General features: G+C 33.1%; 2 protein-coding genes and 1 long non-coding RNA gene across 5 annotated transcripts; all 3 read left to right on the top strand.

The window, feature by feature from the left end:
- LOC109329795 (protein trichome birefringence-like 11) lies at positions 3,800-6,907 on the top strand. Its single transcript, XM_019563619.1, has 4 exons — positions 3,800-4,405; positions 5,132-5,521; positions 5,633-5,791; positions 6,437-6,907. Exons 1-4 carry the CDS (start codon positions 3,990-3,992, stop codon positions 6,819-6,821), a joined length of 1,350 nt encoding a protein of 449 aa, XP_019419164.1. The 5' UTR covers positions 3,800-3,989; the 3' UTR covers positions 6,822-6,907.
- LOC109330399 (3-dehydrosphinganine reductase TSC10A) lies at positions 8,051-16,356 on the top strand. 3 transcript variants are annotated; one of them, XR_002105664.1, is made up of 5 exons: positions 8,051-8,637; positions 14,120-14,267; positions 14,584-14,878; positions 15,927-16,020; positions 16,325-16,356. XR_002105664.1 is itself a non-coding variant. In XM_019564591.1 (4 exons), the coding sequence occupies exons 1-4, from the start codon at positions 8,104-8,106 to the stop codon at positions 15,929-15,931; spliced, it is 978 nt and encodes a 325-aa protein (XP_019420136.1). In that variant the 5' UTR covers positions 8,051-8,103; the 3' UTR covers positions 15,932-16,355. The 3 variants fall into 3 exon arrangements, 2 of the variants coding, with proteins under 2 accessions (XP_019420136.1, XP_019420135.1); XM_019564591.1 differs by having other exon boundaries at positions 14,584-14,874; positions 15,927-16,355; XM_019564590.1 differs by lacking the exon at positions 16,325-16,356 and having other exon boundaries at positions 15,927-16,308.
- Positions 8,645-14,113, top strand: LOC109330400. Its single transcript, XR_002105665.1, has 3 exons — positions 8,645-8,988; positions 11,084-11,085; positions 13,773-14,113. It is a non-coding gene; the product is annotated as an uncharacterized LOC109330400 (long non-coding RNA).

Raw genomic sequence — 18,155 nt, 5'->3', positions numbered from 1 at the left:
ACCATGAACATGCGATTGGTTAGAAAAAATATATTTTAGTTAAAATTTAATTATTAAATATTTTTCTAACCAATCATTAACCCATGGTAAATGGAATGACATAAGGTGTGAGATAGCAGATGTGCTCCCATACTAAGGATCATGCATAACGACCCATGGATGCATTAACTATTAATATTCTCATCCTGACCTTCATAGCAATTTACATTCTTTTATTGAAAAATATTTTTCTTATTAGAAGTTTTACTTTGTATTATATATGTTTTATAAAATCCATTTGCAACATATTTTATTTTCTAGCTTTTTTTTTTTAATTTTGTAACACAGTGCAGTGTTAGTTTAAAAGGTGTAATCCATCCAAAGTAAAATATTGAATTTAACAATCAATTCTTTTTAATATAAAAGCTAAATTGAATTTTAAAAATGGGGCAGTTAGTCACAATTTAAAGAAAAAAATATTAACTTTATTTACAAATTGACCTATAAAACCTTCTGTATCTAGGAGCACCTTTATTCAAAGAAATAGTTATGTAATTTGAAAGAGATTAATCTTTTATTTAGAGAATTAAAACATATTATTGGTTAACAAAAAATGACATTAGATATACTCACATCTTACACGTAGCAGCTAGCTATAATAATGAAATTACATATATTTATAAGTACCTGTATAATAATTCATAGTTGATATAACTATATAAGTATCATGATTATCCATGATGAATAATCGTAATAATACACTTTCTAAATACATATTTCATATATATTATATTTTTTTCTATTAAGTTGAGATTATATATAATTTATTTTATAATGATTTTTTATATTGAAATATAATAAGAAATTTATCACATATTTATATTATTATACATATAATAATTATTTATATATATTAATTATTATAACGTAAATATATAATTAAAATTGAAAATTCAATATTATTGATAAATATGTGATATCTATATGTAGGTATGATCATATGTAAGCACTAATGACACTCATAATATGTATGGGCATTTTGTAGCTTGGCATACACAATTATCTATAGAGATAAATTTATTAATAATTAATTTATAAGTGTTATGTTATTTATACTATTAATTAATTATATTATTATACTATTAATAAAGGGAAAATACAAAATAATCACCTATCATGGTGTAATTTGTGTTTTCCTATTTTGCCCTCAATATTTTTTTATTTCTACCAAAAAACCATATAATATTATTTTCTTATTTTATCTTTATTATCTTCTTATTTTAAAACTATATTTAAAAAATTGAATATTAGACCAATTGAATAAATTCAACCGTAAATTTAGCGCAAAAAATTATATTTAAATTTATAAAATACAAACTATATATTACAAACCATAGGAAAGCAGAATGACAGGCACGACAGTGCATGTCAACACGCTAGTTTCCTTATAAACAACACAGTTTATAAAATAATTTATAGTAGCGACTCAAGTTTAAATATTGAAAATGAAGCTTATGGTGTGTTAGGATTAAAATAAAACCTTCTACAACAGAACGTGGGAGACACACCGTTACACCATAATCCTCCGCATTTCAATTTCACGTTTCTTACATGCGATTTTGCCATTTTGGAAACGTAATTCTCCTTTCCCACCCTTAATAAATTCCCCATCAAACCAAGACAAAAAGCCTTTTTTTTAAAGGAAAAGTTATTTCCATAACATAAAATTAACAATACATTAATTTAAAGATTTATACATTCTTATTTATCATTCATGTGAATTTTTTGAAAGTCAATAATGATAAGATATAAATGGTGAATGATATAATAATATATAAAACTCGTAACTATTGGATTGTATGTAACAAATATTGTACCTTCCAGTTGTATCCTTCATGTCTTTTTTTTCTTTTGCACCTTTTCTTGTTGTTGTTGTTGTTAGAATTTTTGACAATTTATGAGTCACAAATATAATTCTGTAATTGTGTTACGACCATTATGTAATTAGCCGAAATATAAAATGATATTCAGTAATTAATTTGGTGGCTAATGACATATGTGTCATGAAATAATATAAGTGTAGATACCTTCGAGCAATTTCTGATTTGATGAAGGGACTGAATCAGAATTATTGCAACTAAACGGAGTTACTTTTATGGGTTATGGTCTCCATTTGTAGAGCAACAAATTTTCAGGTGTAAAGTTGATGAGAATAAAGTAGGATGAGGATAGTGTTATCCAAAATGATATAACACTATCAACTCATCCATTAGGAAGAGATAACATAAGATAATAAGGCTTCTCTCCTAATACAACACACACTCTCAAGTTTTTGGTTTTCTCATTCCCTTGTAGAGAAGCAAAAGGAAAACCATTCAGGCTCTAACATCTGGAAGATCATCGCACCCTCATACCTTCGAAATTCCGGAAATGGCTCAACAAGATATGTTCTTCATCTTTACCATGAACTAATTTGGAGTTTCTTCGGTCTGGACCATAGTTGTTCCCTTTGGGTTTATGTATGGGCATAAACATTAGATTATGAGAACAAAACCATGATCATAATGACTTCCGCGTTTAATCTATGGATTTCGGATGGAAATATTCTCTAACAGTTATAACTATATGGTATGATACTAAATTACTAATTAAATTGTTTGGTTGCACTAGTTATTAATGAAATCAAGAATATTTTGGGAAAGAAATTTTCTAAGAGTTGGTGTTGGGCTAGCTAATATTAAATAATAATTTTCAGTAATATCTTTATTGGATGAGTAAGAGATGATAAATAAGAATTAAAAAGTAAGATATGAAAGTAAACATTATTTTTCAGATTTTTTAAAATTAATTACGTTGTTAATATATTTTTATTCTGTTTATGTAAACATATATTAAGAAAACTAAATATATCTAAATACTTACTAGTATTTTTTTTTATAGAAATAATTGGTTCATAAATGTATGTTGAATGTGTAATAAAAGATTATTGGAATATTTATATGATATCAATATAAAGATTTATACACAATTATTAAAATATTTATGCAATATTCCAGTAATAAAAGATTACTGAAATATTTATGTGATACTCATTTATATTGTTTTTTTGAAAAGGAATAATAATTAAACATGAATAATGAATAACATATTTCAGTGTATAAAACTCAGGTTATGCATATATTTTTTTTGTCACAAATTCTTAACTACAAATTGATACCGTGATCGTTAGACTTCTTTTATAAGTAAATTTATTAACTTTACACATACTTATGAATTAGTCCAAAGTCAAGTTATTAACATTATTTAATAAAAAATAAAAAAATAAAATAATCACGATTAATATTCAACATGTGATATATTGGAAATTGTTTTGGTTAAAAATGATATTAGAAATATTTAATAATAATTAAATTTGCAAATTTTTACAACAACGAATATTACATTTTTTTTGCTTATAATTCAGGCAACAAAGAATAAATCGTACTATATATTAAATTATACATCAACCCAAAATCATTTTGTAGGTATGAAATTTTATAGACATGGTCTAATTCATAATTTCATATGATAAAAACTTTTTACATAATAAACAAACACCATTAATTTTCCGAGGAGGAATAGAATAAATGATATATTTTCATTAATCCGTGTTTCGCCGTACAGTTTAGTAGGACAATAAATCTATTTCACTATTAATTGATGCAAAGGTAGGGGTTAGATGAAAAAAAGTGTTTTTTCCAAAAGAATTATTTATATTATACAGTAATTTAACCAAAGCTGTAAAAAATTATGATATATGGTCCCTTGTTTCTTCCAAAAACCATTATCCAATTTTTTGCATTCACAATATTAGTAAACTGAATCCACGATATGAAACTGCCATATATTCCCTCCACTCATGCCACCACCCTTCTCTTCTGTGTTCACAAAGTTCCCATCTTTCTTTGTTTTTCTGACACCATTTTCTTCAACTTAGAGATACCCTTTTTCCATAATTCCAACCACTTTTAATGTTGTCTTCTAATAACACCCCACAGAAACACGTGGAAACCATGCCAGTGTTGGATGGTTTCAAAAGGTTCAAACGTTTAAGGTTGTTTGAACTATGTGTGTGTGTTGCAGTATTTTTTATAGCCATTGCTTTTGTTATATGTTTCTTCTTCTACTTACAATATAGAGAACACACTGCACCATTTAGACCCTCAGGTTTAGTAGAGGAACAGCATCATGCAGTTGAATTTCTTGAAGAAAATGGTGGAGTGTGTGATTGGTTTGATGGAAACTGGGTTTGGGATGAAAGCTACCCTTTATATCAATCAAAAGATTGCAGATTTTTGGATGTTGGGTTTAGGTGTTCTGAGAATGGAAGACCTGATTTGTTCTACACAAAGTGGAGATGGCAACCCAAAAATTGCAACTTACCAAGGTACTAGAAATAGACTAATAGTAATAATCATATACTTCTTATTATGTTTATTTGTTCTATCATCTTTATCCATTTTTTGATGCTTAGAGAAAATGATAAAACACCAATATCAAACTTAATAAATGATCATAATTTGGATTGAAAATGAGAGGGGGGAAGAAATAAATAAAAACTCTGTAGGACTTTGAAGTTTGAATAAGTCTCAATTACTCCATTCTTAGCAGACATGAATACATGATGAAAGTTAAGGTTGTGTGGTCCTGTAACAATAGCCTATAACACTTTGTGTAACTTAGCAGCTTTGTGAAAATGACAACATTTTGTATTCAATTTTCACATACAACTATTGGAAGACCATGTTGACATTGATTAGGAATTGTTAAGTTTCTTGTTCACTTAGCTATTAACCATGTTGAAATATTTCTCTTCCTTGATGTCTTAGTTTTGACTGCTTCTATTTTTTACTTCTACATATTTTCTGCACTTGTGGCCTTTATTTGGTGTCTTGAACTATATATATATATTGCAAGTGATTTTATCATTCCTTTTATCTTCCTAAATGCTGCTTTTGTATTTGTGAACTAACAATTATAACAACATAAAACATTATGTTAGTAATTTCAATATTCAGTTGTTTCACTTATATTGTCTTAATGTCTTTCTATGACTTGATGCAAAAGTAAATGAAGTAAACTTGCAGATTTGTTTCCTCATTACTAATAACAGATTCAATGCAACAATGATGTTGGAAAAACTGCGAAACAAGCGAGTAGTCTTTGCTGGAGACTCAATTGGGAGAAACCAATGGGAGTCACTATTATGTATGCTTTCTTCAGGAGTACCTAACAAGGAATCAATCTATGAAGTAAATGGCAGCCCAATTACAAAGCACATGGGGTCCTTGGTGTTCAGATTCAAGGATTTTAACTGTACTGTGGAATACTACAGATCAACATTTCTTGTACTGCAAGGTCGGCCTCCTGCTGGAACTTCGGGAAATATTACGTATACTTTGAAAGTCGACAAAATGGATTGGAACTCAGTAAAATGGAGAGATGCAGATGTACTAGTTTTTAACACAGGGCACTGGTGGAATCATGAGAAAACTATAAGAAAGTAATAAAATCCTCTGCAAACTTTTGTTGCTTAAACATGACTCATGACATTTATCTATATTTTTTGGTTGCATTAAGGTTTGATTGTTTATGTTATTCTATATTTGTTCAGTGGTTGTTATTTCCAAGAAGGTGATGAGGTTAAATTGGAAATGAAGATAGAAGATGCATATAGGAAGTCCCTTGAGACAGTGTTGAACTGGATACAAGATTCAGTAAATGCTATGAAAACTCAAGTTTTCTTTCGTCCTTACTCCCCGGTGCATTTCAGGTTTGTAATTTGTTTGTTTGTTCTTTTTTTGGTTTTTGATAGGGTATCCGCATTGGCATAGCTAAGAGAATAACACTTAGGTTGAGGATGGTGGTTAGGTAAAACTCTCACCAAAGTAGTGACGACTTCATGATTCGAACTCTCGACTTATGATGACTTTTATTTGCTTGCTATTCAAATGACTTATGTTTCCCCTTCACTTGTATCACCTGTGTTTCCTCCTTAGTATGCTGTGTAAGTGTGCATTGTATATATTCAAGGAACTTTGTCCAATGTTCTTAACCCTCAATGGTTTAACTTAATTAAGAGTATCTAGACCCTGAATTAAGTCACTCTCCAAACTTTGTTCAATACTGTAACTCTGTAATGCAAACAAACCAGTAATATATACACACATTACAATTATATCATATTGATTGCTAAGAAATGATCACCAAATAGATCTCAAAATATGTTTCATAAGGTCAAATAAGGTGTTCATGCCATTGATCTTATTTGTAGATACTTGTGTTTAAACCATTTGTATAACTTTTTTTAACCTTTTGGCTGAAATGAGAACTTTCTTCTGAATGAATTAGCATATTTATAGATACATTCATTTATTAGAAACTAAATTTCTTTTCCATGTGTATCATTATCATACAGAGGTGGAGATTGGAGAAATGGTGGAAACTGTCATATGGAAACACTGCCAGAGCTTGGATCCTCAATGGTTCCTGTTGATAACTGGTTTAAAGTTAAGATAGCAAATTCTGTGTTATTGGAACACACTAACACTTCTGAGACTGTTAAGGTCAATGTATTGAATGTAACTCAGATGACAGCTCAAAGAAAAGATGGGCATTTATCTATCTATTATCTCGGTCCTAAGGCCGGCCCTGTGCCGCTTCATCGGCAAGATTGCAGCCACTGGTGTCTACCTGGTGTACCTGATACATGGAATGAATTGCTTTATGGATTGTTACTAGAACATGAAGGTGAACTCATACAAGGAACTAGTAATAGTTCAAGCATTATGCAAAGGGTATAAGGAATGTTACAGGAGTATAATATTTACGTACTGTCAGCATAAAAATTATCGTTCATCTGTATTACTTCTTTTCTTGAAGAGTTACGATTGAACATGACTGCTGAACGATACACTGACAATGACTTGTACACTCTCATTGAGATGAGGACAAAGGTCTTAGATTTCATCCATACACATAAGAATTATCAGTTTTGGAATACAATGGTGCTGCTAGAAACCTAAAGTTTTTTCACTATTGGTTATATATTGTGATAAGATGAACAACAAAGATAGTTTATTTTTCAATTTTTGTAAGTATTCAGAATAGAATTATTCATTCAAATGTTGCAAAGTGATCATGCTAATTTCAACCCTTCAAACAATGTTGTGTTAACCACTCAATCTATATTGTGAACTGTCATATAAAGATTACCATTAGTCATCATTTGTGAATAAAAGATTGATCAATAAATAATTATTATTAATTCATGATTGCAATCAAAACAGTCGTTCCCACATTTGAATGAGTTTTAAGTTTTAACTCATTAAATAATTTTGTAGCACCTCATTGAAAGATACTGTAAACTTTCTTATACTTGCAAGTTGCAATGGACTAATATTAAATTAAAAAATGGATACAATCAATAAAATTCGTTTGAGCATGACATCAATACATGTTTCTAAGTAAGTTGACTGTGTAATCTATGAAAAATATATAAAGTCATGCATTCTTTATAAATATTTGTAGAGTTTAAAATCTATGTAATGATAGTGTAAAGTTGTTTATACTGTCGGTACATCATTTACTATTGATTTGTTTTGTTTTAAAGTAAAGTTCAATAGTGATTAATAAATAAATGGTAGATAATTTTTTAATAATGTAAATAAACCTTACACTGTAAATGTTAATATATAGATTGTAAATCCTTTGTATATACTCTTCAATGTATCATGCACAATTTCTCATTTCATTTTAGTATTACATCTAGAAAGTCAATGATAATATAATTTAATATGAATGATACTAAGTGGAAAAAACTTTGGAGTGTGACATGTTTGTCCATATACTTATATTTATAACATAAATTTAATTATGGTGTAACCAAGGGTACTTAATTGAGAGTATCTATAACTATTTTTTCTCATAAATGTTATTTACGAGAATTAAATATTTGATATTTTAATCTATTTGAGATTTGGTAAGCTTTATATAATTAGACAAATATCATCTTGATTTTTTTCTGTATTATTACAGTTATCTCCTTCTCTGTTCAGCACAACCACACACATTCTTTGTTCATCAATGGCGGACGCGTACTTCTCCTTCTTCACCCTATTCATCATCCTCCCTCTCGCCCTTCTCGCCTTCCTCTCCTTCATCCTTCGACCCCGTCCCGTTCGGATCCCAATCAAAAACCGCCACGTCTTCATCACCGGCGGATCCAGCGGCATCGGCCTCGCCCTGGCCCACCGCGCCGCCTCCGAGGGCTCCCGCGTCTCCATCCTCGCCCGCTCCCCGAACAAGCTGGAGGAGGCCAGGAATGCCGTGAAGCTGGCAACAGGAATTGAAGTGGCGGTGTTCGAGGCGGACGTGAGGGACTACGGCGCCGTGAAGCGCGCCGTGGATGAGGCGGGACCGATCGATGTTTTGATTCTGAACCACGGCGTTTTCACGGCGCTGGAGCTGGAGAAGATGGAATTGAGTGAGGTGAAGTTCACGATGGATGTGAATGTGATTGGATGTTTCAATATGATTAAAGCTGCGTTACCTGCTATGAAGAATAGGAAGGATCCTTTACCTGCTTCAATTTCTTTTGTTTCTTCACAAGCTGGTCAGGTATAGTATGTAATTATTGAATTTGAATGTTACTTCAATTGCTTTGTAAGGGTTTTTTAAGTGTTTGATTATTTGCTATAGTTGTGGTATTTCTGAAATCCTATGACTAGAGAAATGATGAGTGCATAAGCTGTGAATTTTCAATTTTTAAGAATGAATGAGAAAAAAATGAGCTCCTAATTTTGGTCCTAAAGAATCTTAAATGGTAGTGAAATTAGTCCCTTGCACAACAAATTTTCGGGGCAAACTAGACCATATCGTGGACTAGGGTGACAAAGTGCATGAGGCTTGCACCTGGTAGGGGTTGGGAGGGTATTATGTATATAACCTTACCCTGCAAGCTGAGAGGTTGTTTCATGAATTTGAATCTGTGACCGTGATCTCCAAGTCACAAAGCAATAGCAACCTTTCGGCTGCATCGAGGCTCACATTCTGGATCTTATCGGGGCTAAATTGGAACTTATCATTTTTCATGGAGTAAATTAGGAGGTGCCATTTTTTTGGGATGAAAGTGTATAACTCTACTAGCAAATTTTGTTTTCCATGTGACTTGTTATTGTTAGAACAGAGACAGTGATGAAAGAATAGAAGAAGTGAGATTGTTAGAAGGAGATTGTATTATTTTCATATATCAAAGCAATGGTAACAACCTTCTATACAACCATTCAACCAACTAACTAATAACAGATTGCTATTTATAGTAAGAAAACTAACTAATAACAGATTACTATTTATAGTAAGAAAACTAACTAAGCTTTTGAATTACAATTCCATCATTCCCTTTTAATTCAAAATTGACTTCAAGTGTATAACACCAATTTCTCATTTTAGCTTGTTGAATCTGTCAGCCTTCAATGGTTTTGTAAAGATATCTGCAAGTTGTTCTTCGGTTGAGCAATGCCTCATGTCAAGCTTCCTTTTGTTCACTTGATGACGAAGGAAATGAAACTTGGTCTCTATATGTTTGCTCCTTCCGTGTGACACCGGATTATTTGCTAGATCTATTGCAGATTTATTGTCTACAAGCAGTGTGACTAAGATCTTATCAAACACCTTCCATTCTTCTAAGAGAGATGACACCCAAGCTGCTTGGCAAGCTGCGTGACAAGCTAATATGTACTCAGCTTCACATGTTGACAAGACTACTATCTTCTGTCTCATTGAGCACCAAGAGATTGAGGCACCTTTTAGTAGGAAAATGTAACCCATAGTTCTCTTCCTTTCTACTTTGTCACCGCACCAATCTGAATCAGAATATGCTACAAGATGTAGTTGATTCTGTTCTCCTTGAATAGGAAATAGCATGCCATGTTCTATTGTTTTCTTTAGATATCTTAGCACACGTTTAGCTGTTGACATGTGTGTTTGTCTAGGATCACTCATAAAGCGACTAACTAGACCAACTCCATAGCTGATTTCGGGTCTGCTATTGCATACAAACCTGAGGCTTCCAACCAATTGCCTGAATTGTGTTCCATCCACCCTTGGTTCTTGTTTACAGCAGTCTAACTTTAGATTGCTTTCAAATGGAGTTTCTGATGTGTTGTAGGTTTGCATCTGAAATCTCTCCAATAACTCAGAGATATACTTTTTCTGATGCATCACAATTCCATCCTTTGTTTCTATGAATTCCATTCCAAGAAAGAATGAGAGCTTGCCAAGATCTGTCATTTCGAATTCTCCTTTCAGGTTTTGCTTCACTGTCTCAATTTCAGATTCATTATTTCCAGTTATGAGCAAATCATCTATATATAGGCATAACAACACAACACTGTTGCTTATGGATGATTTCACATAGACTCCATGCTCCATTGTACACTTACTGAAGCCAAGTTGTAAGAGAAATGAATCTATCCTCCTGTTACAGGCTCTAGGAGCTTGTTTTAAACCATAGAGTGCCTTTCTCAGTTTGAAGACTTCACTCTCTTCCTTTGATTTCAAATCCTGGTGGCTACTTCACATAGATTTCTTGTTCTAGGGGACCATTAAGGAAGGCAGATTTTACATCCAATTGCCATAAATGCCATTGTTTGCTACATGCAGTTGCTACAATCATTCTCACTGTCTCAATTCTTGCAACAGGGGCATATGCATCTGAGTAATCCAATCCAGATTTTTGCATAAAACCTTTTGCAACAAGCCTAGCTTTGTGTTTAGAAATTGAACCATCAGGCTTTAGTTTTACTTTGAACACCCATTTGACAGGTCTGGCTGATTTGTTCAGTGGCAGGGTCATTAATTCCCATGTTTTGTTTCTCTCAATGGCCTGCAATTCTTCTAGCATTGCCTTTTTCCATACTGAGTTTGTGATTGCTTCTGAGAATTGGATCTGTTCAGTGTCTGCAAAGAGGGCCATGTGTTGTACCAGATTTCCATCATCATTTATTGCATCATCTGATATCATCTCATAGTCTCTTAGTCTAGATGGTGCCAACCTATGTCTGAGTGGTCTATCTGCATTGATAGTGCCTTGATTCTCTATTCTGGCAAGATTTTCATCTGCTTGATTAGTGTGTTCCCCTGTCTGTGCATCCGAGTCTCTCAATTCCAGGTCCAGTTTAGTCATACTCTGTGAATTCATGCCTGGTTTAGTGTCATGCCATTCCTTGAGTTCATCAAAGATCACATCTCTACTATAGGTGATCCTTTTGGTTATTGAATTGTAGAGTCTGTAGCCTCCAGTTGAGGTGTAGCCAACAAACATCAAAGCTTCATTTTTGTTGTCTAGTTTCTTCCTCTTTTGATCTGGAACATTTGCATATCATAATGATCCAAACACTTTGAAGTGTTTGACAGAGGGTTTTCTTCCACTCCAAGCCTCCTTAGGGACTTGCATATTCAACTTTTGGGTTGGGCTTCTATTTAGGACATAAACAACAGTTGTAGCAGCCTCTCCCCAAAGGTTGTGAGCTAAGTTCTTGCCTTTGATCATGCTTCTTACCATGTTCATGATTGTCCTATTCCTCCTCTCAGCAATGTCATTATGTTGAGGAGTATAGGGTGTGGTAATTTCGTGCACTATCCCTTGATTTCTGCAGAATGTTTCCATTTCTGTTGAGCAAAATTCTCCTCCTCCATCAGTTCTAAGGACTTTGATGTACTTTCCTGATTGCTTTTCTGCCAGATTTTTTAATGCTTGGAACATAGTGAAGACTTCATTCTTGTGTTTGATTAGGTAGATCCAGATCTTCCTGCTATACTCATCAACAAAGGATACAAAATATCTGTTTCCTCATAATGTGTATGTTTCCAGTGGACCACACACATGTGAGTAGACTATGTGCAAGAGATTCAATGATCTATGGTTAGTATGTGTGGTGAAGGATTTTCTTGGCTGCTTGCTAATTAGACAATTCTCACATAGTTGTTTAGGGATCCTTATTTCTAGCAGCCCTGAGACTAAGTCCTTAGTGTGTAGTAGACTTAAGTCCCTAAAGTTTAAATGCCCGAATCTTAAGTGCCAAAGCCATGAGTTATTGTTACTTACCTCAGCAGACATACATTCAGACTCTAGTGCTGAGACACTGAATTGAAAGGTTCTGTTTTCAGCCAAGGGTGCTTTCAATATTTTCTTGTCTTGTGCATCAAAGACTTCAACTTGGCCTTTGGACATATGCATTGTGAATCCTTTTTCCAGTAGTTGTCCCATGTTGATTAGGTTGCTTCTCATGCCAGGTACATACAAGACTTCTGTGATCTTTGCAAACTTCTTATTTTTTCCTTTAATCACCACATCACCAACACCTTTAGCCTTTATTGTTCTATCATCAACAAACCGAATTCTGCTCTTCTTTGATTCATCAAGATTGATTAACCATTCTTTGTGGCATGTCATGTGGTTTGAGCACCCTGAATCCAAATACCAAGTCTCTGCATTGTTAGCCTTAGTGTTTGTTGTCATCATGGGGAGAAGAGTATCCTCTTCAGAATCACTGCTTTCCTTCACCAAATTGCCTTCAACCCGAGGTCTTTCTCTTCCTTGACCTGGTGCTTGACATTCTGTGGAGAAGTGGCCAATTTTGTTACAATTGAAGCATTTGATTCTCTTTCTGTCTACTCTCTTCTTGCCTCCCCTCCAATTTGAGTTGTCTCTTGTGAGATGTCCTTCTGTGTGATTAGGTTTGCTTCTCTCAGGTTCATATGAATCAGGTGTGCGTTTGTAGGATGTATGGCCTTTTCCAAAATCTTTGTTCTTGCTTTGAGTTCTTAAACCACCTTTCCAATGGAAACCTCCTCTTGATGTTTGAGCCTGTAAGGCTTGATCTGTAGGTTTCTCTGTGGACCTTTCCAGAATTCTTTGTTCATGAGCCTCCAATGAACCTTGAAGTTGATCAATCTTCAAGTCTTCCATCTTCTTTGATTCCTCTATGGCAACCACAATATGATCAAACCGAGGTGTCAAGGTGCGAAGAATTTTTTCAACAATGGTTTGATCACTCATTGTTTCTCCAAGTGCCTTCATTGCATTTGTCAAGTTAACCACACGATTGAAAAATTCTCCAATCTTTTCTGAGTTTTCCATCTGCATCAACTCGTATTGGCGCCTCATTGTCTGCAACTTCACTTTCTTCAGTTGCTCTGCTCCCTCATTACATCTTTCCAAAATCTTTCAGGCTTCGTGAGAATTTGCAGCACCTACAATCTTCTCAAAGTATGCATTGTCTACACATTGTTGTATCAAGAACAATGCTTTGCAATCCATTTTCTTGTTCAATTTGAACTCTGCCTTTTCTTCTTCAGTGGACTCATTGCTTATCATTTCAAATCCACTCTCTACTATCTCCATGACTTCTTGATATCCAAAGATGACTCTTATTTGGGTACTCCAACGACTCCAATTTTTGCCATCAAGTATGGGAAGATGAGCAGGGAAGGAAGTTGAGTTCTGTCCAAAGTTCATCATCTTCGTGTTCTCCCTATATCGAATCTAGCTCTTGATACCAAACTGTTAGAACAAAGATAGTGATGAAAGAATAGAAGAAGTGAGATTGTTAGAAGGAGATTGTATTATTTTCATATATCAAAGCAATGGTAACAACCTTCTATATATAGCAACCATTCAACCAACTAACTAATAACAGATTGCTATTTATAGTAAGAAAACTAACTAAGCTTTTGAATTACAATTCTACCAGTTATAAGTATAAATCTTGTGCTGTTTTTGTTTTCAGTATGGGATTGTTGTGAAGTTGCTTGTATCATTTATGACATAACATTGTTTCATGTAAAATATTACTAAGAAATGTGGGCATCCTCTGAGAAGACTGTCATTTTTTTAACATAGCTATTCAAAATTGAACACAAATAGTGTAGTTTACAACTACATTATTTTTCATACTGAAGTGAAGTATTCAGAGAATGAGTCTTCAAGGTATAAATTTTGATGGTTGACTTTATCATGATCAAAGATGTTGATTATATTTTTTATGTGGGCACTTGATAAATTATCATCGGTTGATGTGGAATTTATTTTTATATTTAGGTGGGAATTTATGGTTATGCAGCTTATTCTGCCAGTAAATTTGCCCTCCGTGGTTTGGCAGAAGCATTGCAACATGAGGTTATAGCAGATAACATTCATGTCTCTCTGATATTCCCTCCAGATACAGACACTCCTGGACTTGCAGAAGGTATTGAATTGGATGCTTGAGCTTATTTCTTCATACATATTACTTTTGATTAAAGCATCTTTCATAAATTTCAAGTTTCAACTTGTTAGTTCAAGCTCACCATAGATGTGATAAAACTGGACCTAGATTGGATTGTCTGAATCCATAACTCCAATAAAATTATTTAGATAATTGCAAATAATTTTGCATAGGCGGCAATATTTCTTTTGTTAGTGATTCATATACAAGCATGTCAAATATTTGTTTGTATAATCTATTGGCAAGTATTTTTCCGATTATCAAAGTGGAAGTACAAACTGAAAGGTTACTTTTACAGAAAACAAGAGAAAACCAGAGCTCACCAAAATCATTTCGGCCTCTTCTAGTGCAATGAAAGCTGAGGAAGTTGCTCAGAAAGCTTTTGATGGAATAAAGTCTGGCAGTTTTATCATTCCTTGCAATTTGGAGGGACTTGCACTATCCATAGCAACTGCAGGTTTATCCCCTCAGCGGTCATTCTTAATGGCGTTTGTTGAGGTTGTTGCTGCTGGAATAATGCGTATTGTAGGACTATGTTTCCAATGGACTTGGTATGACAGTATAGAGAAATGGCACAGCCAAAGAAAGGGTAAGTAAGTGAAGTCCCTTTTCTCAAATACCTTATTATTTAGAGGAGGGATCCGTTTACACCCAATTTAAGTTATACTAGTTTACACTCAATCTCAAACATTCATTTTCTTAGATCCAACGGACCAAATGGGTGAGTGCAATAAGTGATGAGAGAGAAAAAGAGAAATCTTAAATAATTTTTTAAGTTTCACCCATTTGGTCCATTGGATCTAAGAAAATGAATGGTTGAGATTGAATGTAACTTAAATGAGTGTAAACGGATTCCTCCTCTATTATTTATTAAGATTAATAAAAGGTTTACTTACATTACCTACTAGTCCCTATTGTTTACCCACTTTTTAGATTAGTTTTCAAAACTATAAAGTTTCTTGTTGGATCGATAGAATTACCAAATTTTTCTAATTGACTGCAACTTGTGAGCGATTATCCTACTTGTTTTAATTTAATGCTGAGGTGGCAAATGATGTGTGGTTATAGAGCAACCAATTTTCTTGGGTGGAATAGTTGTGTGACCAAATTAACCCACATCCCTTTCATGAAAGCTCAACCCCATTCCGGCTTAGCTGCTCTGACCATCTTTTGCAAGCTTTTTCCTTTGCTTAGAATTTAGGAATTGTCCAATGACAAAATGAAACCATTATTTACTTATTTTTGCTTTAAACTTTGTCTCAATATAGCAAAAGTTATAATCATGGAGAATGTTTGGAGCTTCTTTATTTGATTTAAACTGCCTCCATTTGTGCGGAGTAAGGCTACATACATTATATCCTCCTCAGACTTCATTAGATGGGAACGTTGTGTACTATGCCGCCTTTAAAAAAAACTAAACTGTTCAATGATATTAGTGTCTGGAGTTTGATTTCAGATAATGATAGTGTGGTAACTCATTAATAGAAAATAGCATTTGGATGCACAAAAAAAAAACTAGAACATTGTAAGAAACTAAATTGGATGTTACTTTTATGGAGCCTCTTAAAGACTACATGCTTATTCAAATGAATCCCCAGCATTGAAGCTTGCGAAATTGATATTTGATATTACTTCATACAGGTTAACCCAAAGCAGCTGAAGCACACTGAGCTCCATGCTCTGCTTTTGGAAAGATATATGCAGATATTGGGATGTGGTTACTTCCACTCTGTTCTACGTAGAGATTGATGTAGGGAAATTTAAATGAATGTCAACAGATGAAAACTCCATAAAAATCAAGTTGTTAAAGGTTGTGGGTTCTGAGTTCTGACTTTCTTCATTGGTATTTGTATGATAGAGTGAAAAATGAAGATTAGGTACATCTGGCTTTCAAGTCTAGCTCATTTTTGTTGTATCAACTATTAAGCAAAAATGAAATGATTAGCAATTTAGCATCTGACATTTTGAAACATTCATTTCCATTTTCCTACTTTTGACTGTTGTACTTAGCTGACTGCCTGACTCTATAAATGTTCTGTTTAGTAAATGATGTATGCTTCCAAGTTCTACGCTTTTTGTTGGATTTCTTGTTAGTGTTGAAGTATTTACCATGTGATGTGTCTCTGTGACATAATTATATAATAAGTACCATGTAACATGTACCAAATTTAACCTATCTAATATTGAATTCCTCATACAGAATGACTCATGAGATTAATATAAAAAGTGGCGGAGGATTGCCTCCATAGAGGTTTGTATGATTAGACGGTTAAAGTTTTATCTCAAAATCAATTGATAATAAGAAGATACAATTAAAAAGTATTTAAACAAAATCTAAAAATGAGATAGATCATGTAAAACTTACTTTTGATATATGTATGTACATTAATTTGGTTCCTATATTCATACTTGTTTTTTTACAAAATACCAAATGATGTCCAATTTTTTTTGTTTAAACCTCATGCTAAGAGGTAAATATTTGGGGATCATGTCTTATTTCATATAGAGCATGCCATTTGTTTAGGATGCTTAAGAAAATAAAAGTTAAAATTACTTAATTCAAATATCAAATAACTTAATATTTTCTTGACCAATTAAAAAAGGTACATAAAATAAAACTTCTGTGAGCCAATAGATTTTGTCTTATATATTTCAAGGATGGGTGTTTACTCTAACATTAGAGTAAGACATGAGAAGTTATAACTTAATACTTTGTTTTTTAACATACAAGGTACATCATAAAGTACATAGGTGACGTAGATTTTCTGATCGTATCAAGTGTAAAGATCATCACCATATAAGTCACTTAATTACTTTATAGTTCCATCACACTAATGGGTAACTTAGGATAAGGTTCCTTTCTCTAGAGGGGGTAAATATTTGAAGTGATGGTGCTGAATTACAAAAATGCATACAATTTGAGGTTATTTTTGCTCTTTCCCACATCATTAATTATATAACTAGTGCTTAACAGTCGATATAGAAGGCACTCGTATGCACATATAATTTTCGGATGCATGGGTGTAGTGGATGGGATCACATGTCCCTGTTTATATCTCATTTAGTGTACCAAACCAATCACAAAGCTTCATTCATTTTTGAAAAGAAAAATTATAAAATCAGAAATTAATATTTTAATATTATTTTGTGATGTTTGATTGGTTCGGGACAGAAAGACAGGAAAATTATGGGACAGGTGATCCTTGTCCTATGTGTAGTAGATATAATTTAAAAACACCTTATTTAGAGTTAACCTATATTGTATATAATGAGTTTTTTATATTGTTACTATATCATCCGTCATTTATTTTCAATTATTATTGACTTTTAAAAAAAAAATGATCAAATAAATGGTAGATAATACCTTTTATTTGATCATTTTTTTTGCTAAGCAAAGAATATATTAAGAAGCACAAGGAGTGCTAACCCAATACAAACCAATGAGAAAACTAAGAAGAAAGAAGGATACAAGACCTCGGATCCATACACCAATTAGAAAAGGAAACATCGTTGGACTTACTATTGGCCAACAACCAAGTCCAAGATCTAATCTGAATTAAATCCAAAATATGAACCACACTAAAATATGAACCACCCTAAACCCTAAACCCTAGATAATACCTTAATGGGCCTACATCTTTACACTAGTGCATAGGTTTAGTTTTAAGGCGAATGTGACTCTAGGTAATATTTTTAATTTTGTTTGGATTAAATGTGTTCCTTCTAAAGTGTGCTGCTTCATCTGGAAAGTGATTAGAGGAAAAGTGGCTACCAAGTGTGATCTTCAGAAGAGATCTCTCCCTCTTTCTAATGATGATTTGAGTTGCGTGTTTTGTAAAAGCTATCCGGAATCTTTAAATCATTTGTTTT

The sequence above is a fragment of the Lupinus angustifolius genome, chromosome LG16, assembly GCF_001865875.1.
Source record: "Lupinus angustifolius cultivar Tanjil chromosome LG16, LupAngTanjil_v1.0, whole genome shotgun sequence".
Taxonomy (NCBI): domain Eukaryota; kingdom Viridiplantae; phylum Streptophyta; class Magnoliopsida; order Fabales; family Fabaceae; genus Lupinus; species Lupinus angustifolius.
This window is presented reverse-complemented; position numbering and strand designations above follow the sequence as displayed.

Excerpts from the sequence above, each read along its gene's own strand:
- LOC109329795 (XM_019563619.1), top strand. The coding sequence starts at position 3,990 with ATGTTGTCTTCTAATAACACCCCACAGAAACACGTGGAAACCATGCCA. Across the intron at positions 4,406-5,131 it reads AAAAATTGCAACTTACCAAG|ATTCAATGCAACAATGATGT; the intron begins GTACTAGAAATA and ends TACTAATAACAG. Across the intron at positions 5,522-5,632 it reads CATGAGAAAACTATAAGAAA|TGGTTGTTATTTCCAAGAAG; the intron begins GTAATAAAATCC and ends ATATTTGTTCAG.
- LOC109330399 (XM_019564590.1), top strand. The coding sequence starts at position 8,104 with ATGGCGGACGCGTACTTCTCCTTCTTCACCCTATTCATCATCCTCCCT. Across the intron at positions 8,638-14,119 it reads TTTCTTCACAAGCTGGTCAG|GTGGGAATTTATGGTTATGC; the intron begins GTATAGTATGTA and ends TTTTATATTTAG. Across the intron at positions 14,268-14,583 it reads CACTCCTGGACTTGCAGAAG|AAAACAAGAGAAAACCAGAG; the intron begins GTATTGAATTGG and ends TTACTTTTACAG.